The sequence below is a fragment of the Trichosurus vulpecula genome, chromosome 2 (assembly GCF_011100635.1).
Source record: "Trichosurus vulpecula isolate mTriVul1 chromosome 2, mTriVul1.pri, whole genome shotgun sequence".
NCBI classification, from domain to species: domain Eukaryota; kingdom Metazoa; phylum Chordata; class Mammalia; order Diprotodontia; family Phalangeridae; genus Trichosurus; species Trichosurus vulpecula.
The window spans coordinates 406,182,885-406,201,977 of record NC_050574.1 but is presented as its reverse complement, the minus strand read 5'-3'; the positions used below and the strand labels follow the sequence as shown (position 1 = coordinate 406,201,977).

At 36.0% G+C, this 19,093-nt stretch overlaps 1 protein-coding gene across 1 annotated transcript in view; it reads left to right on the top strand.

Annotated features, from left to right (window-relative positions):
• Positions 1-17,425: 17,425 nt before the first annotated feature.
• The window catches only part of LOC118837263 (neuroligin-4, X-linked), a 124,240-nt gene continuing 122,572 nt past the window's right edge, over positions 17,426-19,093 (top strand). Inside the window, exon 1 of the mRNA XM_036744174.1 lies at positions 17,426-17,452. Within this exon, the coding sequence (XP_036600069.1) occupies positions 17,426-17,452 (27 nt within the window). The remainder of the gene's footprint in view (positions 17,453-19,093) is intronic.

Genomic DNA, 19,093 nt, shown 5'->3' with positions numbered 1-19,093 from the left:
TTTAGACCTAGAAGGGATCTTAAAGACCATTTAGTATAACTCTCTAATTTTACAGATGAAGAAACTGATGCCCAGAGATCTTATTTACCCAGTGTCACATGGGTAATCAGTGTGTATATGTATAGTAAATATATATGCGTGAATGATTATGTGGGATACATTTGATTACAAACTTAGTAAAAGCCAGGATATGTACCAGGGAAGTCATGGGGAGGTAATAGATAACATGTTATTCCCTCTACATGTTTATACCTGTGTACCATAATCAGAACTCTATACCCTCTGAGTGATTCCTCCTTACTAAGCCTCTCAATGAGACCAGTATTATTTGCCCTTTTTAACCCTAATATTTCTGCTTTTAATGGAAAGGTAATCAGTTCCCCAAGGAATTTGGTTACTTAGATATTTCCTAGAATATTGATATCCACCATCCCCCAGCCCCACCTCACCTTTGGACCCCAAGAGACACAATAGATGAGAGTTATGACTGAATTAAAGCAGAAATGGGAGAGGAGGGGACCTTGACCCCAAGCTGAAATATATAATATGGGGCATTATGGCTAAGGCCTAGGACACTCCTCCCTCCCCTTTCTCTTCCTCCCAGCCCCACATACTAAAGCAGGAGCTTCTGTTAATTGCCATTTGGGGTTCTGGCTATGACTTCCTCAGTTTCTCACCAGAAGCTGAGTTGTCCAAACCCCTAACCTGCATGGACTAAGAGCTGATATTCAGAATGTGACTTGCTTTAGGGCAGGGGCTATCTCTGCTTGTATATATATTCCCGACTCTTAGCACAATACTTGGCACATATTAAGTCCTTAGTAAATGCCAGTTTACTGAGTGATAGATTATAAGTAGACATATGTGACTGGTAAGGTGGTGGAGGGTGGAGTTTGGGCTTCTGGGATCTTCACCTTTTAGAACCTGAGGCTGGATTTGGTGGGGGAATTTTATCATCACCTCTACCATGTTCTCATTTTCTTACATTATAACCTCCTTCCCCATCCCCAAGGAAACACCTGGCAAAGCAAGGATGGGAGGAAACTTCCCCCAAGATAAGATGGGAAGCATAAGCTACCTGGGCCATTTATCAGTTCAAGTCTTTTCCTCCTGAACAATCTTATCAGGAAACCATTCACATGCTCCCTCAGAGTGGCCTATCCAGTTTCATATAACCCACACTGGGAGAAGAGACAGCTTTACTGCTGTAGAAATAACAGAAAGGAGCAACAGAACTGGGTATAATGGAGACAGGAGAGTGGCTCCAGCCTCATTTTGCTTATTGGGGCACCCAAATTTGATGGCACTTTGTGGCCTGGAATAGGTAGATAGAAGAGTATGATCAAGGCACCAAAGATGCCTCCTGCTCTGCCACAGTGCTCAGTGGCTTGCGCTGCTCTAGCCTTTTGAGAATACATGTTCTATTCCATACCAGTTTCATAGTAGGACTTTCTGTCAGTTGCTATCATCACCATCACCACCACTATCATCATCATCATCATTACTTTTAATTAAAAAAATCTTAGATTAAACCTACAACAAATGACTATCTAGCTCCTATTCTTTTTTAAAATTTAATTAGTATTATATGCACTGTTTTGCATGAAGATAAAGCTATCTTCTTTGTAATTGAATACAAGTATTCGGATAGAAACTCATTTTTGGTAGACTCATTTGAAAGCATCCTACTAGGTAAAATTTCTAGCAAGATAGCATAGTAGGAATGAAATATACCTGGTCCCACATGATTTTGTTTTCTTTTCCTAGGTCCCTATATATTGAACATTTTTCATTCCACATAGTTTAAAGATTGTGATTATTGGAAAGAAGAAAGGAAGGGAGAGAGGAAGGAATCAAACATTTATTAAGTGCCTACTATGTGCTAGCCACTGTGCTAAGTCTCTTTTGGATGTAGGTGCAGTTATTATCCTCATTCGGCAGTTGAGGATGCTGAGGCAGACACAGCTCTCAAGGATCTGAGGCCATATTTGAACTCGGTTCTTCCCAACTCCATATTCAGGACTCTATCTACTGCACCACATAGCTGCCTCTATTTAGTGTGGTGACATCTATTAAAAAGGATTTTTCTTAAATTTTTGTCAATAAATGTTTTGTTCAGATTACGGTAGACAACAGTGAATCTGTAAAAATGGGCTATTTCCGTTATTGTTTACCTTCTGAGTTCTGAAGGATATTTTGAGGTCGGCATTTTCTTAGGGAGACTTGTCTTCTGTTAATTAGTGAAAGATTATGACCTTCTAATTTTTATATCCAGCCACCAGCTTTTTTGTCTCATTAAGTATTCAGTAGCAGCCTGAAGTAATGTGTTGTACAGTTTCTTCCATTCCCTTGGATAATTTAGATTAATCAAAGAATCCAGGCTCATTAAGGTTAACTCATCTGTAATTTCTAGTAACAATAATCTGGATTTTATCATCATAAACCCCAAACCTTAAAACTCAGCTGTCTGGTTGTTGTCTTTTGGTCAACAGATTTTTATTTTATATAGCACCTACATCATGGGATTGTCACAAGTATTGTATGAGATAAAATGCATAAAGTGCTTTGCAAATCTTAAATCACTATATAAATTTACAATTATAATAAAATCACTATATAAATCACAATAATAAATTATTGTTTTTGTTTTGTTGCTGTTGCTATTTAATAAATACATGTGATTGTAAACTATTGAGTGCCATTTGATGCTGTATGGGCTCCATCCAAAAGTAAACCACATTTTATTATAACCAACAAATTTTATGATGTACATGTTTGACTTTTTGATGCTCAGTGACATATTGGTGGAAGATGGTGGAATGCTGGGAATCAGCGGGTCCCAGATCTCCTCAAGCAATCTATCTGGGTATATAGAGGTACCACTCTACTAGGCCATGGAGAGAATCAACCCTGTACTGTACTGCTCAAACCAGGAATCCACTGAGGGCCAGAGTCCTAGGAGATCCTGAGGAAAGTTACCCAGGGTAGGTAGAAAGCAAAACACAGAGGGCATAGCATATGTAGTATGAGCCTTCTCCAAGGCTGGTGGCTGTAGGAGAGCAACTTTGGGGTATTCTGTCAGAGAGTAACTTTGGTGGAGTTATGGATGACTTCAACTTTGTACTCCTTGAGGAAGCCAGAAGTAAAATTTACCCAACCATGTGGCTGACTGCCTAAGCCTGCCTAGGGAGAGGCAGCTTTGGGGCACTTCCAGTAGGTGCAGGGTATCACTCTTGGAAAGAGAGCCTGAGGTTGGCCCAGTCCCAAAAGATCCCCAACCTGGCCTCCTCATTTTACAGATGGCATAACTGAGGCCCAGTGAAGTGGAATGACTGTCCAAATGAGTAGCTAATTATTTATTCTTTAATCTAAAAACCAAAAGTTATAAAAGTAGTAGCAAATGGCATATGCTCTTTGAAGTTCTTATTTTTATTCTTTGCTTCAGATATTTATGTTTATTGTCAGCCTTATAAAGCCCAAAATATAAGATAACAAATTCCCTTTCAACCAAACCTAGGGTGAAAGAAAACTCCAATCATTTGTTAAAATGGGATTTTCTTCAATGAATATGTTGCTAGAAATCCAAGTTTCTTGGATCAAAGAGAACTGATAGCTTTTGTGAGTAAATTAGCAATTCAAAAGGAGAGTTTGTAAACCACAAGCCTCCTCCAACAGCCCCTCTCACCCCCTCCTCCTGGGATGGGGGTGAGATGTCTAGACTGGTTTTGTGACTTTTTCCTCTTTTCTAAAAAAAAAATAAATATCATTTAGGCGAATTTTAATAGGGTTGTAAAGTTTGAGCTGGGAAGAAATTAGTGCAATAGACAGCTCAGATCATTATAGCAGGTCAAATGATAAATGACTCAATTCCCCATCTATTGCCTGTAATGAAAAGAGACCCAATCAAAGTCTTTCATTGTAAAGAGTAGCAGGACCTTGGACAAGTTTCAGGTAAAGCAATTGTTATACTGAGGGGATGACTTCATTGTACAGAGCTCTGCCTGAACTGGGGAATTGCTTTGTGATACAGAATGCTGTCTTACAATGTTTTTTTTTTCTATGAACAGTTATTTCTGATTGTCTTAAAACTTAGATCTTTTAAGAATCAAAAATAGCCCCTAGTTGTAATAGGATTTGGTAATTTGCAGTTTCCCCACCTTCTTCTATAACCTTGAAGATTTCAGGCAGTTAAAATCTATCAGCCTTTGCTTTTCCAGGATAAACAGTTCCATGTGTTATATTCTCTCGTTATATAGAAGCTTCTCCATCCACTTCTCCAATTGTTTCTTTTTCTCTTGAGATTCTTCCATAAGAAACCGATTTAACATTCCAGAAATAGGCATTCAAAGAATTAAAGCACAAGACCTGGGTAAAATGTTAAGACAATCCAATTCAGTTCAACAAACAACTAAGTACGTACTGTATAAAGGCATTGCCTTAGATACGTGATGCTTAATCAGAAGAAATATTACATTTGTATACTACTCAGTAATTTATAAAATGTTTTCCCAAACACTTATTTCATTTGATCCATCCAACAATGCTGAGTCTTAGGGCATATATTATGACTTTCTGCCAAGATTACACAACTGATAATTGGTGAGGATTACAATCTGTTTCTTTTGACCCATATCCAATATTCTTGCCTGTATATAATGAAGTGAATGTCAGTTTAATCTTTTTAATTATTGTCATTTCCTCCCCCCTTTTTGTCACTGATAGATTGTTTAAACAGGCTAGGTTGGATTTGTTTTAATTATGTGCTCAATGTTCTCATCTTTATTCTTTTTTCCTGTTTGGTATTGATTTTGATCTTTGCTCTAGAAAGTCCTTGTCTGATTGACAAAGATACCTGATTAGCAAATGGCTCTTATATTGGTAACTAGTGATCTCTTGCCTCTTTATTTCTGTATTCATTTTTGTGATATTATTTGTTGACTACTGACTCTTGCCAAATGTGTTTATATGTAGGCATGAGACTTCTCTGTAGACCATATGCCTTTAGTCTTTTATTAGTATTATAATTATTTCTAACTCTTAAAATACATATTTTTGAAACTTTTCACCATCATCCCTTATTGATGCCTTTGCACTGAAGTCTCTTAATTATTAAAGTTGATTTAATTTGGAAAATATTATGGAATTGTTCATAAAATATCTCTTCCTCCTTGTCCTCTGCAGCAGATGTTGGCATATTACTCAATCAAGTTAATTCAGTAAGCATTTATTAAGCACTTACTATGTGTCAAACACATTGTTAATTACTGGTAACAAAAATATAAGCACAAAGAATGGCACTCAGTGCCCTCGAGGAGCTTCCATTCTAATAGGAGAAAATCACACATAAAAGGGACCTAAAAGTGGTAGGAAGGGGAGGAAAGTACATGGGTTGGGACATGATAGATAAAGTATGGAGAGTCATGGGTGGAGTATGGAGAAGAATGGCCTGGGCAGTTTCTTTAAAGTGGAAGTAACAAGAGGAGCCAGCTGTTCAGGAAGGGGCCTCAGGAGTGGAATGTGTAGTCCAAAGGTAGAGAGAATTTCTTTGGCAAAGAGACTTCTGTGACATGGTAGGGAAAGTGTGTAGATTTTTTTTTAAGACACCTGCTCTATTCACCAATATGTTAGATGCCTTGGATACAAGAGATAAAAAAGCAAAAGTCCTTACTCTCATAGAACTTATATTTTAGGTTTTATCCTTTAATATATGGAACGTAAATACAAGGTAGTTTCTGGGAGGAGTTATTAGCAGGATGAGAAATCGGGAAAGGGCTTGTTCTGGGTTAGGCATGACTCAGGCCAGTCTCCAGTAGTTTAGGTTTGGTATCAGAACAAAATAAAGCTCATTCATCATTCAGTGGCTGTTAAAGGATAGATGTGTGTCTGTGTATATGTTTCTATAAATATACATACGTGTGTACATATGTATGTATGTTTGTACATATAGACAGTGAAGACATCTCAACCTAATTCCACTGAACAAAGTTCCCTTGCCTGTACTAGCATAGATTTTGAGAGTCCAGGATCACCTCCATACCATAATGAGGCTTCAGAGGAGGTCTTTGTGAAAAATTGATGAAATAATAGACATTAACAATGGCTATCAAAATTCTGTTAGTTAATTTCAAAGAAGTAAATCAGTCAGTATAAGAGGAGGGACCAAAAAAGCTTAGAAATCACCTTAACTGTAAATAATTGATATTTCTGGCCAACCAAAAAGATTCAATAACAATCAAGGACAATACTAATTGCACATACGTATATGTACATATATACATGTGTATATACACACAGATATATTTCTATCTGCACATTATATTATGATAGTTTTATTATATTGTTATGATATAATGTGATATAGCATATTGCGATATTTATATAATTAGAACATAATATCGGATATTATTATATATTATGTGTTTAAAAATAAAATGTTACATAGGAGGATGGTAGGAGATTATAAACATCATCATTTCATGAAATAGGATCAATGGAAAAGGAAACAAACTTATAAAAAGGTAGTGGGTGAGATTTTTAAAACTTTTCTCCATAGTTAAGAGTGACATGTGGACTTTAACATAGTTCTTGATATTCTGCTTGAGAAAGTAAAAAATGTCACTAGAGGAAATAAAGATGGAAAAACCAACTGAATTGTAATAAGTAGACAATAATGGATATGTGGGTTGGGGGGTTTACTCCAGAAATCCTGCAAAAAAACTGACTGAATTGAGAAGCTTATTCTCAATACTATTTTACTCCTTCAGTGAAGAAGAGTTGAGGATGACAGAGAAACATAAATTACACTGACCACATTGGTCACCAAAGGAAGTGACGAGGGCACTATACCAGTCCTATTTTCTTGTTCAATTATCAGCCATTCCTTAAGAAATTTCTATGATTCAGGCATTAATTGCACATTCAGATCAAATGAGAGTGTTCAGTTTGCTCTGATAGCAAAAACAAATGGCAATTATTCATCTGTGCTCTGATGATTTAATTCTTGCTTCACTGATAACATGATACACAACTATTAGCTCTGGTCATTAAGGCTATGTTTCATATTTTCTTGATGGTCAGTGCCAGGAAGTTAAAGGTCATCCTTCCATGCTTCATACTTTATAGTCAAGTCAAGAAGCATTTATTAGCACCTACTATGTGGCGGGCACTGCATTTTATAAGGACAAGGGATAAAAATTAAACAAAACAAAAACCAGGAAAATAAAGCAAGCCCTGCTCTCTCAAGGAACTCACAACCTAATGGAGGAGATCGCTTTTGAACAACAAGGTATAAACAGGATATTTGTAGTCTAAATTGAAGAGAATCACCAGGGGGAGGGCACTATCATTAAGCCTTTAAGGAAAAGCTTCTTATAGAAGTTGGAGTTTTAGATAGAAGCCAAGGAAGCCTGAAGGACATATAAAATCAAGAGAACTAGTGGAAAGCCCCTGTGATATTATATTTATAGGAGGACATGCATAGCAATGTCATAGCACAAGAAGGTACAAATAGGTTACAGTCTACACCACTGGAGGGAGAATCAATAGCAGTTAAATTGTGCACCCCACTGATGTATCAGGATATCAAATCATCAGCAATATTATTTATTGATTGCATTGTCATTTCTGTGTATTTCTGATTCCTCAATGATATGCAAACATATTCTGGAATTGTTCATTCAAATATCTTCACTAAAGGCTCTCCAGAATTCAGGTATCTTTAAATTGAGCGCAGTCTTGTTTAATAATTCAAGTAGCAACTCTGGAGATTAAATGAAAAAATAAAAAAAACACTTTTTAAGTACTTGCCATATGTCAATTACTCTACTAAGCACTGGGTATGCAAATACAAAAGACAAGTTAGTCCCTTCCTACATGGAGCTTGCATTCTCATAGGAGACATCACATATAAGAGAAAAATGGCCAGGGAGGTCCATTTTGCTTTGGAAAGTTATAGAGACAATGATTAGAGCCTTAGGAGAGATTATTTCACACGTTTGCTTTTTAAGAACAAATATTAATTACTGAAAAAACCACTGATTTATCCCAAACATTATCATCACAATGATATCATTTGGGAATTTAGTCATTATTGTACGTATAGAAAGAAAGAGAAAGACAGAAAATATTGTCAGTAAGTGATGGGATTTAAGAGGACTTTAGTAGATGGAATAAAAGGACACTAGTGAGGATGATATAATTGCAAAAGGATTATGAATATAAGAAAATTTAAAAGTAAGAAAGAAATATTTGACTTAGTTGACTTACAGAACCCTGCTCCCCCCAAAAAAAATTAGGGCTTCTTTCTTCCTCTTCAATAATTGTAAACAATTCTACAAATTCTGGCCCTTGCTTCTTTTCCAAGACACACTGCCATTAATTTGTTCACAGACAAATGCAGCTTTAGCTGAAAAAAAATTTAAAAAGTAAGTTGGAGATGGGGAGGAGAATAAATGGCAGAAAAAAACCATTTATTCATTGTTTACTATGTGGCAAACATTTTGCTAAACACTAAATTTACAAATAGAAAAAGAAGAAGATAGATTCTGCTCTTAAGGAGCTCTGGTTCTCTAATAGGAGAAGGCAAATATCGGTGGTTTGAGTTACAAGGTTAATGAAAAGGCCCCGTGGTCTTGAGAGTACAGCAGAAAAGTAAATGCTAATGTATCTTCTTTAATGTCATTCTATTAATAAAACTATAGAAATTCTAATGTCAAAGCATTTGATAGTTCCAAGGGGAGGGGAGTTGTGCTCTGCAAAGTTTTGCTTTTATCTGTCCTCTTTTCTTTATGGTCTGGAAATATCTAGGACATTTAGGTTAAAACTTTGAACTGGGTGATTATACGGCTCTTAAAATCTCTGTGTGATATTTGAAAACTTCGTTCTCTAGGAATGAGCTGGTCTTATCTCCAGGGCTTCAGGAAGGCCATTAGTCCACCCTGTTCTCTAACAAGAATCTTCTTTTAACATTTTCATCCAGCCTTTGCTGGAATTCAATTCAACAGCAATTAAGAAGTATTTTTTTAATATTTAAATTAAAAAGTTAAAGGCCAACTATGTCCATCAGTCAAGGAACAACTATGTGAAAGACTTGGACAGGAATAAAAACAACAACATGCATTTATTATTGAGTGCCTACTTGGGGCATTTTCATCTTGTTTGTCTGTACATAGTTGTTGGAAGATTGTCGCTCTCATTAGACTGAATTCCTCAAGAGCAGAGATGGTCTTTTGCCTTTCTCTGTATCCCTGATTCTTATCACATTGCCTAGAAAATAGCAGTTGCTTAATATACATGATAATACATTTTTATTATTTAATTATATGATTTTAATTATAAAAATAAATGTTTATTGGGGTATTATACAGTACTTGCATTTGTTGAAAATCAAAGAAAAAAGCAAGATCATAGAGCTTTGCTCACAAAGGATCATAAAATTCAGATTCTGGAAACACATATGAGAGGATGAATGCTGATATAGCTGTTCCAGGTAAGCACAGGAAATGGATGAAGTAGATGTGTATATTGAACTTTATTTTCCCCCAAATCTATACCACAGAAAATTTTTTTTAAATCAATGGTACTGCTATTACAAATATTCTCCCCTTTTGTGAAATTACTTATATCATTTTCGCATTGGTAGTAGTAATGCGCATTGAAGATTCTTATTTAACTCTTTTTAATGCACTGTTCTGCGCTCTATTATTTCTTTTGAAAATGGGAAAAAATCCCCCTACAAATTTTATAAGTTTATTTTACCTTATTAAAATTTGAACAGAAGACCTAACTGAAACATCATTTTTTAAATATTTCCTAAAGGAATTAATGAGTCATTATTATTTTCTGTATGGAAATAAGCCAATTTGAAGGAAAAAAACTGAACCCATTCCCATTTGTACCATTGAACCTTCAGCATTTACAAAAAAAACATGCCTTCCAACTTTATGGCTATTGTCATCTGAGATGGCCTTATCTGGTACTATCAACCGATAATTAAAGACAGAGAACACTTATAAATAACAGTACCTATACACCATACCTCCAGATCCTGTCATCCACTTATAGGACTTATATTTTACTCTATAGACCCTGTAGAATGTCATCTACAAACTTGAAGGATGATGAATTTGTATGTCAGCATTATCCATAAATATAACAAATATGAAAATAAATATGGAAATAGCAATATCGATTTTGAATTTCATTGACCCTTAGACTTCTCTACACTGAATGCATGCAGATGCATCTCTCTCTCTCTCTCTCTCTCTCTCTCTCTCTCTCTCTCTCTCTTTCTCTCTCTCTATCCATACACACCTGTGCATACATATTTTAATGTAGAAAATTCCACGTATTTGAGCAAGAAGTAGAACAGAACATTTAATAATTTACTCATACATTTACTTATAAAATGGGTTTTAGAAAAGAATCTTTAGATAACTGAATTGCCTTAAATAAACTCCACATTGGCAATGCAACTTATATGGGGAAAAGTCAGAAATAGAAAACAATGAAAAGAATTTTCAAAACTATCTCAAAGAGAAGTTTCTAATGTAAATATCTTCTTAGCTATAACCATAGCAATAACATAAATCTTAATTAAAATCCAAATTGTTTGTTTTGCTAATAAAATGATTAACTATCTAAAGTTTCTTTAAAGTCTGACTTGATAGGAATAATAGGATTACGCATTTAAGTCATTTGTATTCTCTAACTAAGAAACAGAACTGTCATTCAAAGAACATATCTCAAATATAGCATTCTATCACTTTTTTCTACATGAAGATAATTCCTTTCTATTAATTTTTTGATTAAGGCTAAAAACAGAACTGAGCTTCTGGCTTTAATTAGTGCATAATGAATGCCTAATTCTTATCAAATTATTATATTTATTAGAACAGTTGTGCTGAAAATATGGCTCTTTGAGGAGAGGAGTAGCTTGGGATCATTAAAAGTACTCCACAATTTTTCAAATGCAATTTGGCCTGTTCTCTTTCCCCTTTTAATTTTGAGCCTGACTCATCATCCAATTCTGCTACCTATCAAATTATATATACTGATATACCAAATGAGTGTACTGGTCACACAGTTAGTTGTATGTCATACTCTGGACAACAGGCATTTTTTGTTTTAATTTCATGAAACACCAAAACCTCCAGCCAGACCAAGTTGCCAGTGACCTACAAGGCAATAAAAAGACAGTTTCCTGCAAATATGTTAAATATATTTACAACAACAATATGCCCAAACAGTGGCATAAATATATTGTTAAGAAGCTATATAATAAGACAAGGAAGTGTGCTAAGAAGATTTAGAGGAAGGCTTTTAACTTGTAATTGCAACACATAGTAGATACTCTGTAGATGATATATGGAATGACCCAAGATGAGAAAGTCTACATGTATATATATATATATAGAGAGAGAGAGAGACCATAGCCAGATCCACTGAGGTTTAGGTATAGTGCCCCCATCATTCAGTTGCCTACAACCTGTTATTTGTTATTTTTCTGTCTTATAATGATCTTTAAAACAAAACAAACAAACACAAAACCAACAATACTACTTAAGCCTTTTGATGTCACATGGAGATCTTAGGATTCAGAAATAGAAAAGATTTAGAGATAATTTTGTCTAATTTCCTCACTATACATATGAGGAAAGTGAAGCCCAGAGAGATTAAGGGACTTCCTTATCTGAAAATAGCACCTAGCTATTCAAAGGGTGCTTTTGAGGATAGAATGAGAAAATGGTTGTAAGCACTTTGAAAGAATTAAAAACCTTATAAATGCTAGTATTCTTATTACTACTTCTCTAATGAAAACAAGCTATACTGACATAGGCTATCCATGATTTTAAGCTTAAGGCTGTTTTCCAGGTGCTATATCTACTCTACTTCTAATCAAGGGGGGAAAGTGGTGGGAAGAATCCTTCTACTATGACCTCACTGGAACCCTTGAGATCATGTGTCCATTGGCACCCACTAATTGAACCACAAATGCCAGACTGAATCACAAAACAACTCAGATCATTATGGATTCATGACAGCCTATGCATCTGTGTCTATGGATACACATTGGTATATCCCTCTGTCAATGAGAATAAATAATATTCTTCTACAGTGTTGCAGGAGATTTCTTATCTACTCAAAGAAAGTGTTAGGACCCACCAAGACACAGCCAATAGTACAGTACTCTTGGACAGCTAAGTGGCATAGAAAGTCAGGAAGACTCATTTCCTTGAGTTCAAAATTGTCCTCTTGGACACTTACAAGCTGTGTGACCCTGGGCAAGTCACTTAACCCTTTTTGCCTCAGTTTCTTCATCTTTAAAGTGAGCTGGAGAAAGAAATAAAAAAACACTCCAGTATTTTTGCCAAGAAAACCTCAAATGGGGTCACAAAGAGTCAGACATAACTGAAAACAACTGCACAATAACAAATAAAAATATTTATTATGGGATTTGTGCTGTCAAGTTTGGATTCAGCCAGCAGGTCACACTTGAGGACATAGAGGGCCATATGTGCCCTCAAATTCTCTGGTTCCCCACCCCTGGTCTAGTTCAAGAGTTCTTAACCTAGGGACCACAGATCTCCAGAGGGTCTGTTGTTAGAATTCAGGTGTTTCATAGTGGGGGAAAACACCTTTATTTCAATGTAACTGACTCCTTTGTAATCTTATGAATTTTATTTTATGCATTTAATACCATTATTCTGAGAAGGGATCCATGGGATTCCCCATACTGCCAAGGGTGTCCATGACATAAACAAACAAGGTTAAAAACCTCAGACTAAATAAATCCTCACTAACTTATACCTATCCAGCAATACTTCCTAACTGGATTACTTTCCATCATATTACTTGGAGTTTCCCATTTCCTGCTTACAAGGTTTCATGCAAACTACTCCTCTTAAAACATCTTCATCTTTTTCAAAATTTTTTCTCCTGATCTTCTCCATTAGAGGCAATGCAGTGTGGTAGTAAACACAATAGACCTACAATTGAAAGAATTTGGTTTCAATAATGTTTTTTTATGTGAGGAAAATGTTTCCTAATAACTAAAGCCACCCCAGTGGGCCGATGGAATTTCCACCTACTAGATAGATAAACTCCTCTTCACCTTTTCTTTGTAGAAGAATCCTTAGCTACCTTAGAAGCAAAACTCAGATCCTTCCTTCTAATGTAGGCCTTTCCTCATCTCCTTCTAGATATCTCTTTACATATATTCTGCATACATGTTGTATCTCCCCCCTTACCCCCACCAGTCCCCCCTCAGCTCCCATTCCCTGTCCTGTGGAATCCAAGATCCTTGAAGGGAGGGCCTCAGTGTTTTGTCTTTGTCTTTGCATTCCTAGAATTCAGCACTGGACTTTTGAAGTAGTTGCTTATTGACTGACTAACTTATTGATTGCCATAATTGGGGCCTCATAAAAACTTTTTAATTGTTGTTGATTATAATACTAGCAAAGACTGGATGAATACATTATAGAGAGGATTAATAGGGTACAGTATGGACTCCGTAGTCTCCAGGATCCTATTCACGTGTGACATTCTTTGATTCTGTAAATTCCATCTCTGTTGGTTGCCTGTGCTAAGGACCTTGGGCTCCGGGTCTCATTTTCCTCCTATGTAAAGTGAGAAGGTTAGGCAAATAATCTCTAGGGTCCTCTCCCAGCTCTCAATCCTGTGACGGTTCCATGCCTTTTCCGTTTTTCCAAAAATGAATTATATTTTAAAAAATTCCCCACAAGTTTCTCTTGAAAATAAGTCACCTATGTCTTTTAAAAAAAAAATCCAAATGGCTTCATATACGTGTTTAAGTTTCTGTAGTGGTATTCTCATTTGTATCTAACCTGCTTTTTTCATTTGACTGTATTCTTAAGAGCAGGAATTATGTTTTACTCTCTGCAGAAAGTGGGTACTGAGTATGTATTGTTGAGCAATGTTTTAATTTTCCTCATCTTTGTTCTAATCTATTAAATTAAGAGAAAGTAGTTGTTTAGTTATCTGATAAGGAGGCAGCTAGGCAGCCAAGAATTATGTCCAATTATGAATGCTTCTTTCACCTTTAAAAGGCAATTTCAAGTTTCTTTGTTTAATAGGGATAATAACATTGTCACTTTACTTCCCATGGGTAATTGCAACACAAAGAAAGGTGCCTGCCTAAGCAGGTATATGGGAAAATAAAAGAGAATAGGAAGGTAAATGAGGATTAGTTGTAGTTAGTTAATGGTATAGGATAAATGGAATATAGGTTCCAAATTATTCTTTTAAAGGTGTTTTGGAATCTGTGGGTAATCATGGTAGTTTACATGTGCACCACTTCACTCTTTCCTTCAGGGATAAGCTGGTAAATGTTTAACAACTTGGTCTTTGGGGGGAAAATGTACCCATGCCATACTTATAAATTTAATCTGAATTATTAATATTTCTTTATCACTTTCTTGAAGCTCAACAAATAATAAATTGAGCTCTGACTTATGGCATTTGGCAAGTTTATAAGTATAAATACTCACATTGAAAATTTCACCTGATCCTGAATGACTAAATCAATTAGTTTTGAATGGGGTATGTCAATCCAAGATCTTATGGCCCCACTCACCATTCCAGTAACTTTCTGGGCAAAAATATCCTTCCCTGGTCATGGCTCCCCTTTGTATATTATCTCTCCCATTAGAATGTAAGCTTCTTGAGATAAAAAAAAAATTATCTTTGCTTTTTCCATTTGTATCCTCATGTCTAGCATTTAGTAAACGCATAATATATTTTTTCATTCACTTATTTTGAACTCTCTGAATAATCATGTTAGCATTTTACATTTTTATGCTCTCAAAACTATAGTTATACTAGCCAGCCAGGTTAATTCCATGTTAATAAAAATAAAGATACGAACTGCCATTATAGGAGAAACAGTTGTTTTCTACTTTGTAACAATGAATGGCTTAGAGTTCATTAAAAATAAGGGGCTGAAATTATAAAATATGTGAAACTTTTATGTTCCTGGTTGTCATTTTATAAAAGGTAGGGGATCTAAAATGCTCTTATACTCAAAGTCATTGAATTATCTTTAAGTATAGGGTTGTATTTTGAGAGAAGCCTCTCAATACCTAAGGTATTGTCCTACTTTGTGCCTTCCGCCCTCTAAGAATAGGTTTTTGCTTTCAGTTTACTAGTAATGATTCAATTAATGCTTTTATATGACCTAGAAAAAAGGAACTATAATGTAGAAGGAAGGCAGTGTTAGGCCCAGTTCTGTCCAGAATAATTTTCCCCAAACCTATAATATGTGAAAGCCCCCAAATCATGACTGAATAAGGATATAGTTAGTTGGGATCATATCTGGTGGGAAAAAAAATGTGTCAGGGTCTCATGGAAAAGTGTGATGGAATAGATTGCTAATGACATAACTGTGCAAATGTTCAGATAAGGAAAATGTCTGTGCTGTTTAATGCTGCATATACGGAGATCTAGTAATTCATGTATGTATGTGTTTATAGTGAAAATTGCAAGTCAATGGTTTTTAAATTATTTATGAGTTTGAATGTTATGTTAGATAAAATTTTGGGTAGTCAGCAGCTGTCAGTCCTTTCTTCTGGCTCACCCATGTAACAGGGAGATTAGGCAATTCATTCACACTCATGGCCGCTGGTCTGTTCTGTGGAGGCTGAAGAAAACAGTTAAAAAGCAAAGCAACACCCTGTCCAAAGAAACAAAGCCTGACTTCCTTCTAGGACAAATAGGCTGAAAGTATAAGAAGGGCAGATCTTGCCTCAATGTGAGGAAGACCTTTCTAACAATAGGACTGCTTGAAAATGAAATGAGGTACCTAACCTAGAAATTTTCAGAAACTGAATGATTAACTGCCATTGTTTTTGGAGACTGGCTTTCTATATTCAGTAGGTTATTAGAACAGATGAGCTACAAAAAACATTTGAATTTTAAATTGTTTGATTCTCTTCTCTCTCCTGTCCAATGAAGTGATGGTCTGTTCTCATGATTGTAACCATTGTCAAAATCATTTATTAAGTGCCTGATTGCATATGGCAAGTCCATGGTGCTTAAAGTACTTTCTAGAATTTAGAGGTGAAAAGAAAATAGCTAGTTCAATAGTATTTTAGATGAGAAGATTCAGGCCTGGAGTATACACAGATGGTTAGTAGCAGAGTCAGAATTGAGTCTCAGGTCTTTTGACTCCAGATCCAGTGATCTTCCAATCATCTGCTACAGATGTGTCAAACAGACCCTGGGGACAGTTTGGTAGCAATATTCCCAGGCAACCCAAAACCAATTAAAGTATAATTTGGAAATAAAGTGCAAAAGAATATAGATAATATTAATATATGTTTCTCTAAGTCAATTCACAGCCTGTAGGGATTCTTATGTACAGTTTAGTGGTCCTCTTTCTATTTGAATTTGACCCCACTTATCTGTAGTATTGATGAAGATAAATTTATGAGATAGGTATGCAGTTAAGGAAAATGTGTGTGTAATAACTGACTAAATATTCAGGGCAGAGGGACATAGGTTCATTCATTTGAGCTGTGGGTGAAAGATATTTCCTTCTTTGTAGAGGAGATAGGATTTCACCATCTGCTTGAGGAAAGAATAGAAGACTTACAATGTATGTTGCATAAGATCATCTAGGGTATTCCAGACAGAGGGCCAAGTTTCAAAGTGTTGGGATGGTCAGATGGATGTGTTGAATAAAATACCTAGGTTAAAAGATCAGGTCTGGGATTAAAGATGATGAAAGGGATATGAGATAGTCCAATAGGTATTCCAAAAGCATGGTAAAAACAAGAGGTTATTCAAATTTGGATTACATGGTTCCAGTTAAAACAACATTAGGTCCCTAAGTCAGAGTGATAGTCTTTGATCATTACAATAAGGATGAAGTGGAGTAGAAAACCAGAGACAGGATGCGTAGGTCTTCCAAAGCCAGTCGGAGGTAAGTGCAAGGGTGTGCTGGAGCCAGGTCTGAGATGTAGTTGTTACATTTTCAGTATGAGCACCTACACCTATGAAATCTGCAATTACTACAAATGAGAGCTTGATTTATTATTTTGTTGATTGCCTAGATTTAAGAAAGTATTGATAATATCGAATTAACTTAGAAGTGTATATGTGTAATTTTTTCCCCTGAGAGCCTAGTTTTTAAACATTTATCAGCATGCCCCTGCATGAGAAGTGTATATATGTATGCATGTATGTATATATGTGTATGCACTTACACACATATGTATGTGTGCACGTGGATGTGTGTATATACACGCACACACAGAAGCAGGTAATATGGGCCCTGCTGTCAAGGAACTATTCTAGGGAAAGACAGAACATCAAGGTGAGCAGGAAAGGGGAGAACTAGGGCAAGAAAGGCTATTGGTGAGGAAGTGAAGTACTCTGGAGTGTGATTTGAGCTGAGAGTGGAGTAAACATGGCGGTGGCCCCTCATGAAATGGAGGTACTAGTCAGAGACTCACCCATGAGAAGAATAGGCCCCAGGGTTTGGGCCTCTCAAAACGAAATAAACCTGAGAAGGAAACACTAAGGAAAGTGAGGGATATAATAGGGAAAGCAGAAGAACAGGAATATATGTGCCAATGAGAAAAGAGTGTTTGCTCAATAGTAATGATCCTTAATATCAGAAAGTATGTTACAATAGCAAGAAAGTGTGACTTTCATTAAGGAATTTAATGAAAATGGTCTCAGTGACCCTGAGTGTTATTGTTCTGATTACAGATTCTGCTCTATGTGAATCTTAAAATAATAGCGTATATGTTTATATAATGTGCTTTAGAGTTTACAGAGCACCTTCTTGAAAACAACCCCATGAGTTAGATAATGCAAATGCTATCATCTCGATTTTTTTTTAAATGAGCAAACTGAGAATCAGTAATTCCACTTGGGCTTGAATTTTTTAAGCTTCTGTGTAACAGAAATAATTGCCTATATGGATAAGCCAACTCATATTGTTTTTAAATGGAATTAACTTTTTTTTGCTTGACCAAATACACAGGAAAAAAGTTAACTTCAATAAGATTCAAATAAGCAAAGCCAGATGATGTAAATATTATTACTTTCATTGGGAATTTCTACCTAATAAGCCTTTACAAGAGTATCACCTTTGATGAAGGGTTTGCAACCAGGCTTATTTTTTTCATCCTGATATACCTTGTCCAGTGTCAGATCCAATTCATATCTTTTCCCATAAAAGATAGTGCAGTGAATACTCTTTGGCCTCATTCTCCCAGAATAAGGCAAGCTACATTTACCCCCTTGGGGTTCTCTAATTATATTTGAAAGGTTGGGGTGTATCTTTTGTGATATCTTTGCTTTAAGATCACATTCCAGGCATCAGTGACTAGTGCACCAGTTCCATTTAGCCAATTAACATAAACAAGCTTTTCAAAGGTGTATTTATACAAAGATATAGCAAGGAGAGAATTATAAACATTCCCAACACTTTGAGGGCATACTTTCCCCTATATAACCTCAGGTCTCTGAGGAAAGCAGACTCAGCCCTAATGCAGTTCCTATATGACATTGGTTCCCACAATGTCCAAAGGGAAGGACTGTCAGATGAATCCTGGTCTTAGCTACTGCTGGGCTGGGTCCCAAAGGGCCATTTCTTAGTCCTGGGGGCATCATGGCTGGGCTGGCTGAAAAACCTATCATGGATTCAACCTTTGAACTCACAGACCTTGAGTTGCTCAGTCTCCTGACCTTTAGAAATTCACAAGATTATAGCCTCCAATTTCCTTTACCAGGAAGAAGTCAAACAAAGAGAAAGGGGAAGTCAAAGGAAAGGGGAAGGAGGCTGTTTGGTACCTCTTGAATTTTTCCTAGTTCTAGTTCCACAACTGTAGCTAATCAAAGCGACTAGTTATCAGCTGATCAGAAGACTGGAAAGAACTACAGACAATCTTCATATGTTCCTAATATTTTCAAGGTAATTCTATGCCATATCATCACAATTATCCAGATAGCAGGGTCCTTAACCTCTCATGAAGAGGCCACTCTGCACATACTCATGAAGAGTTCAGTGTCCAGCGCTGCACTACAAAATACTGAGAGAATAAAAAATAACTTTTTAAAAACAAAA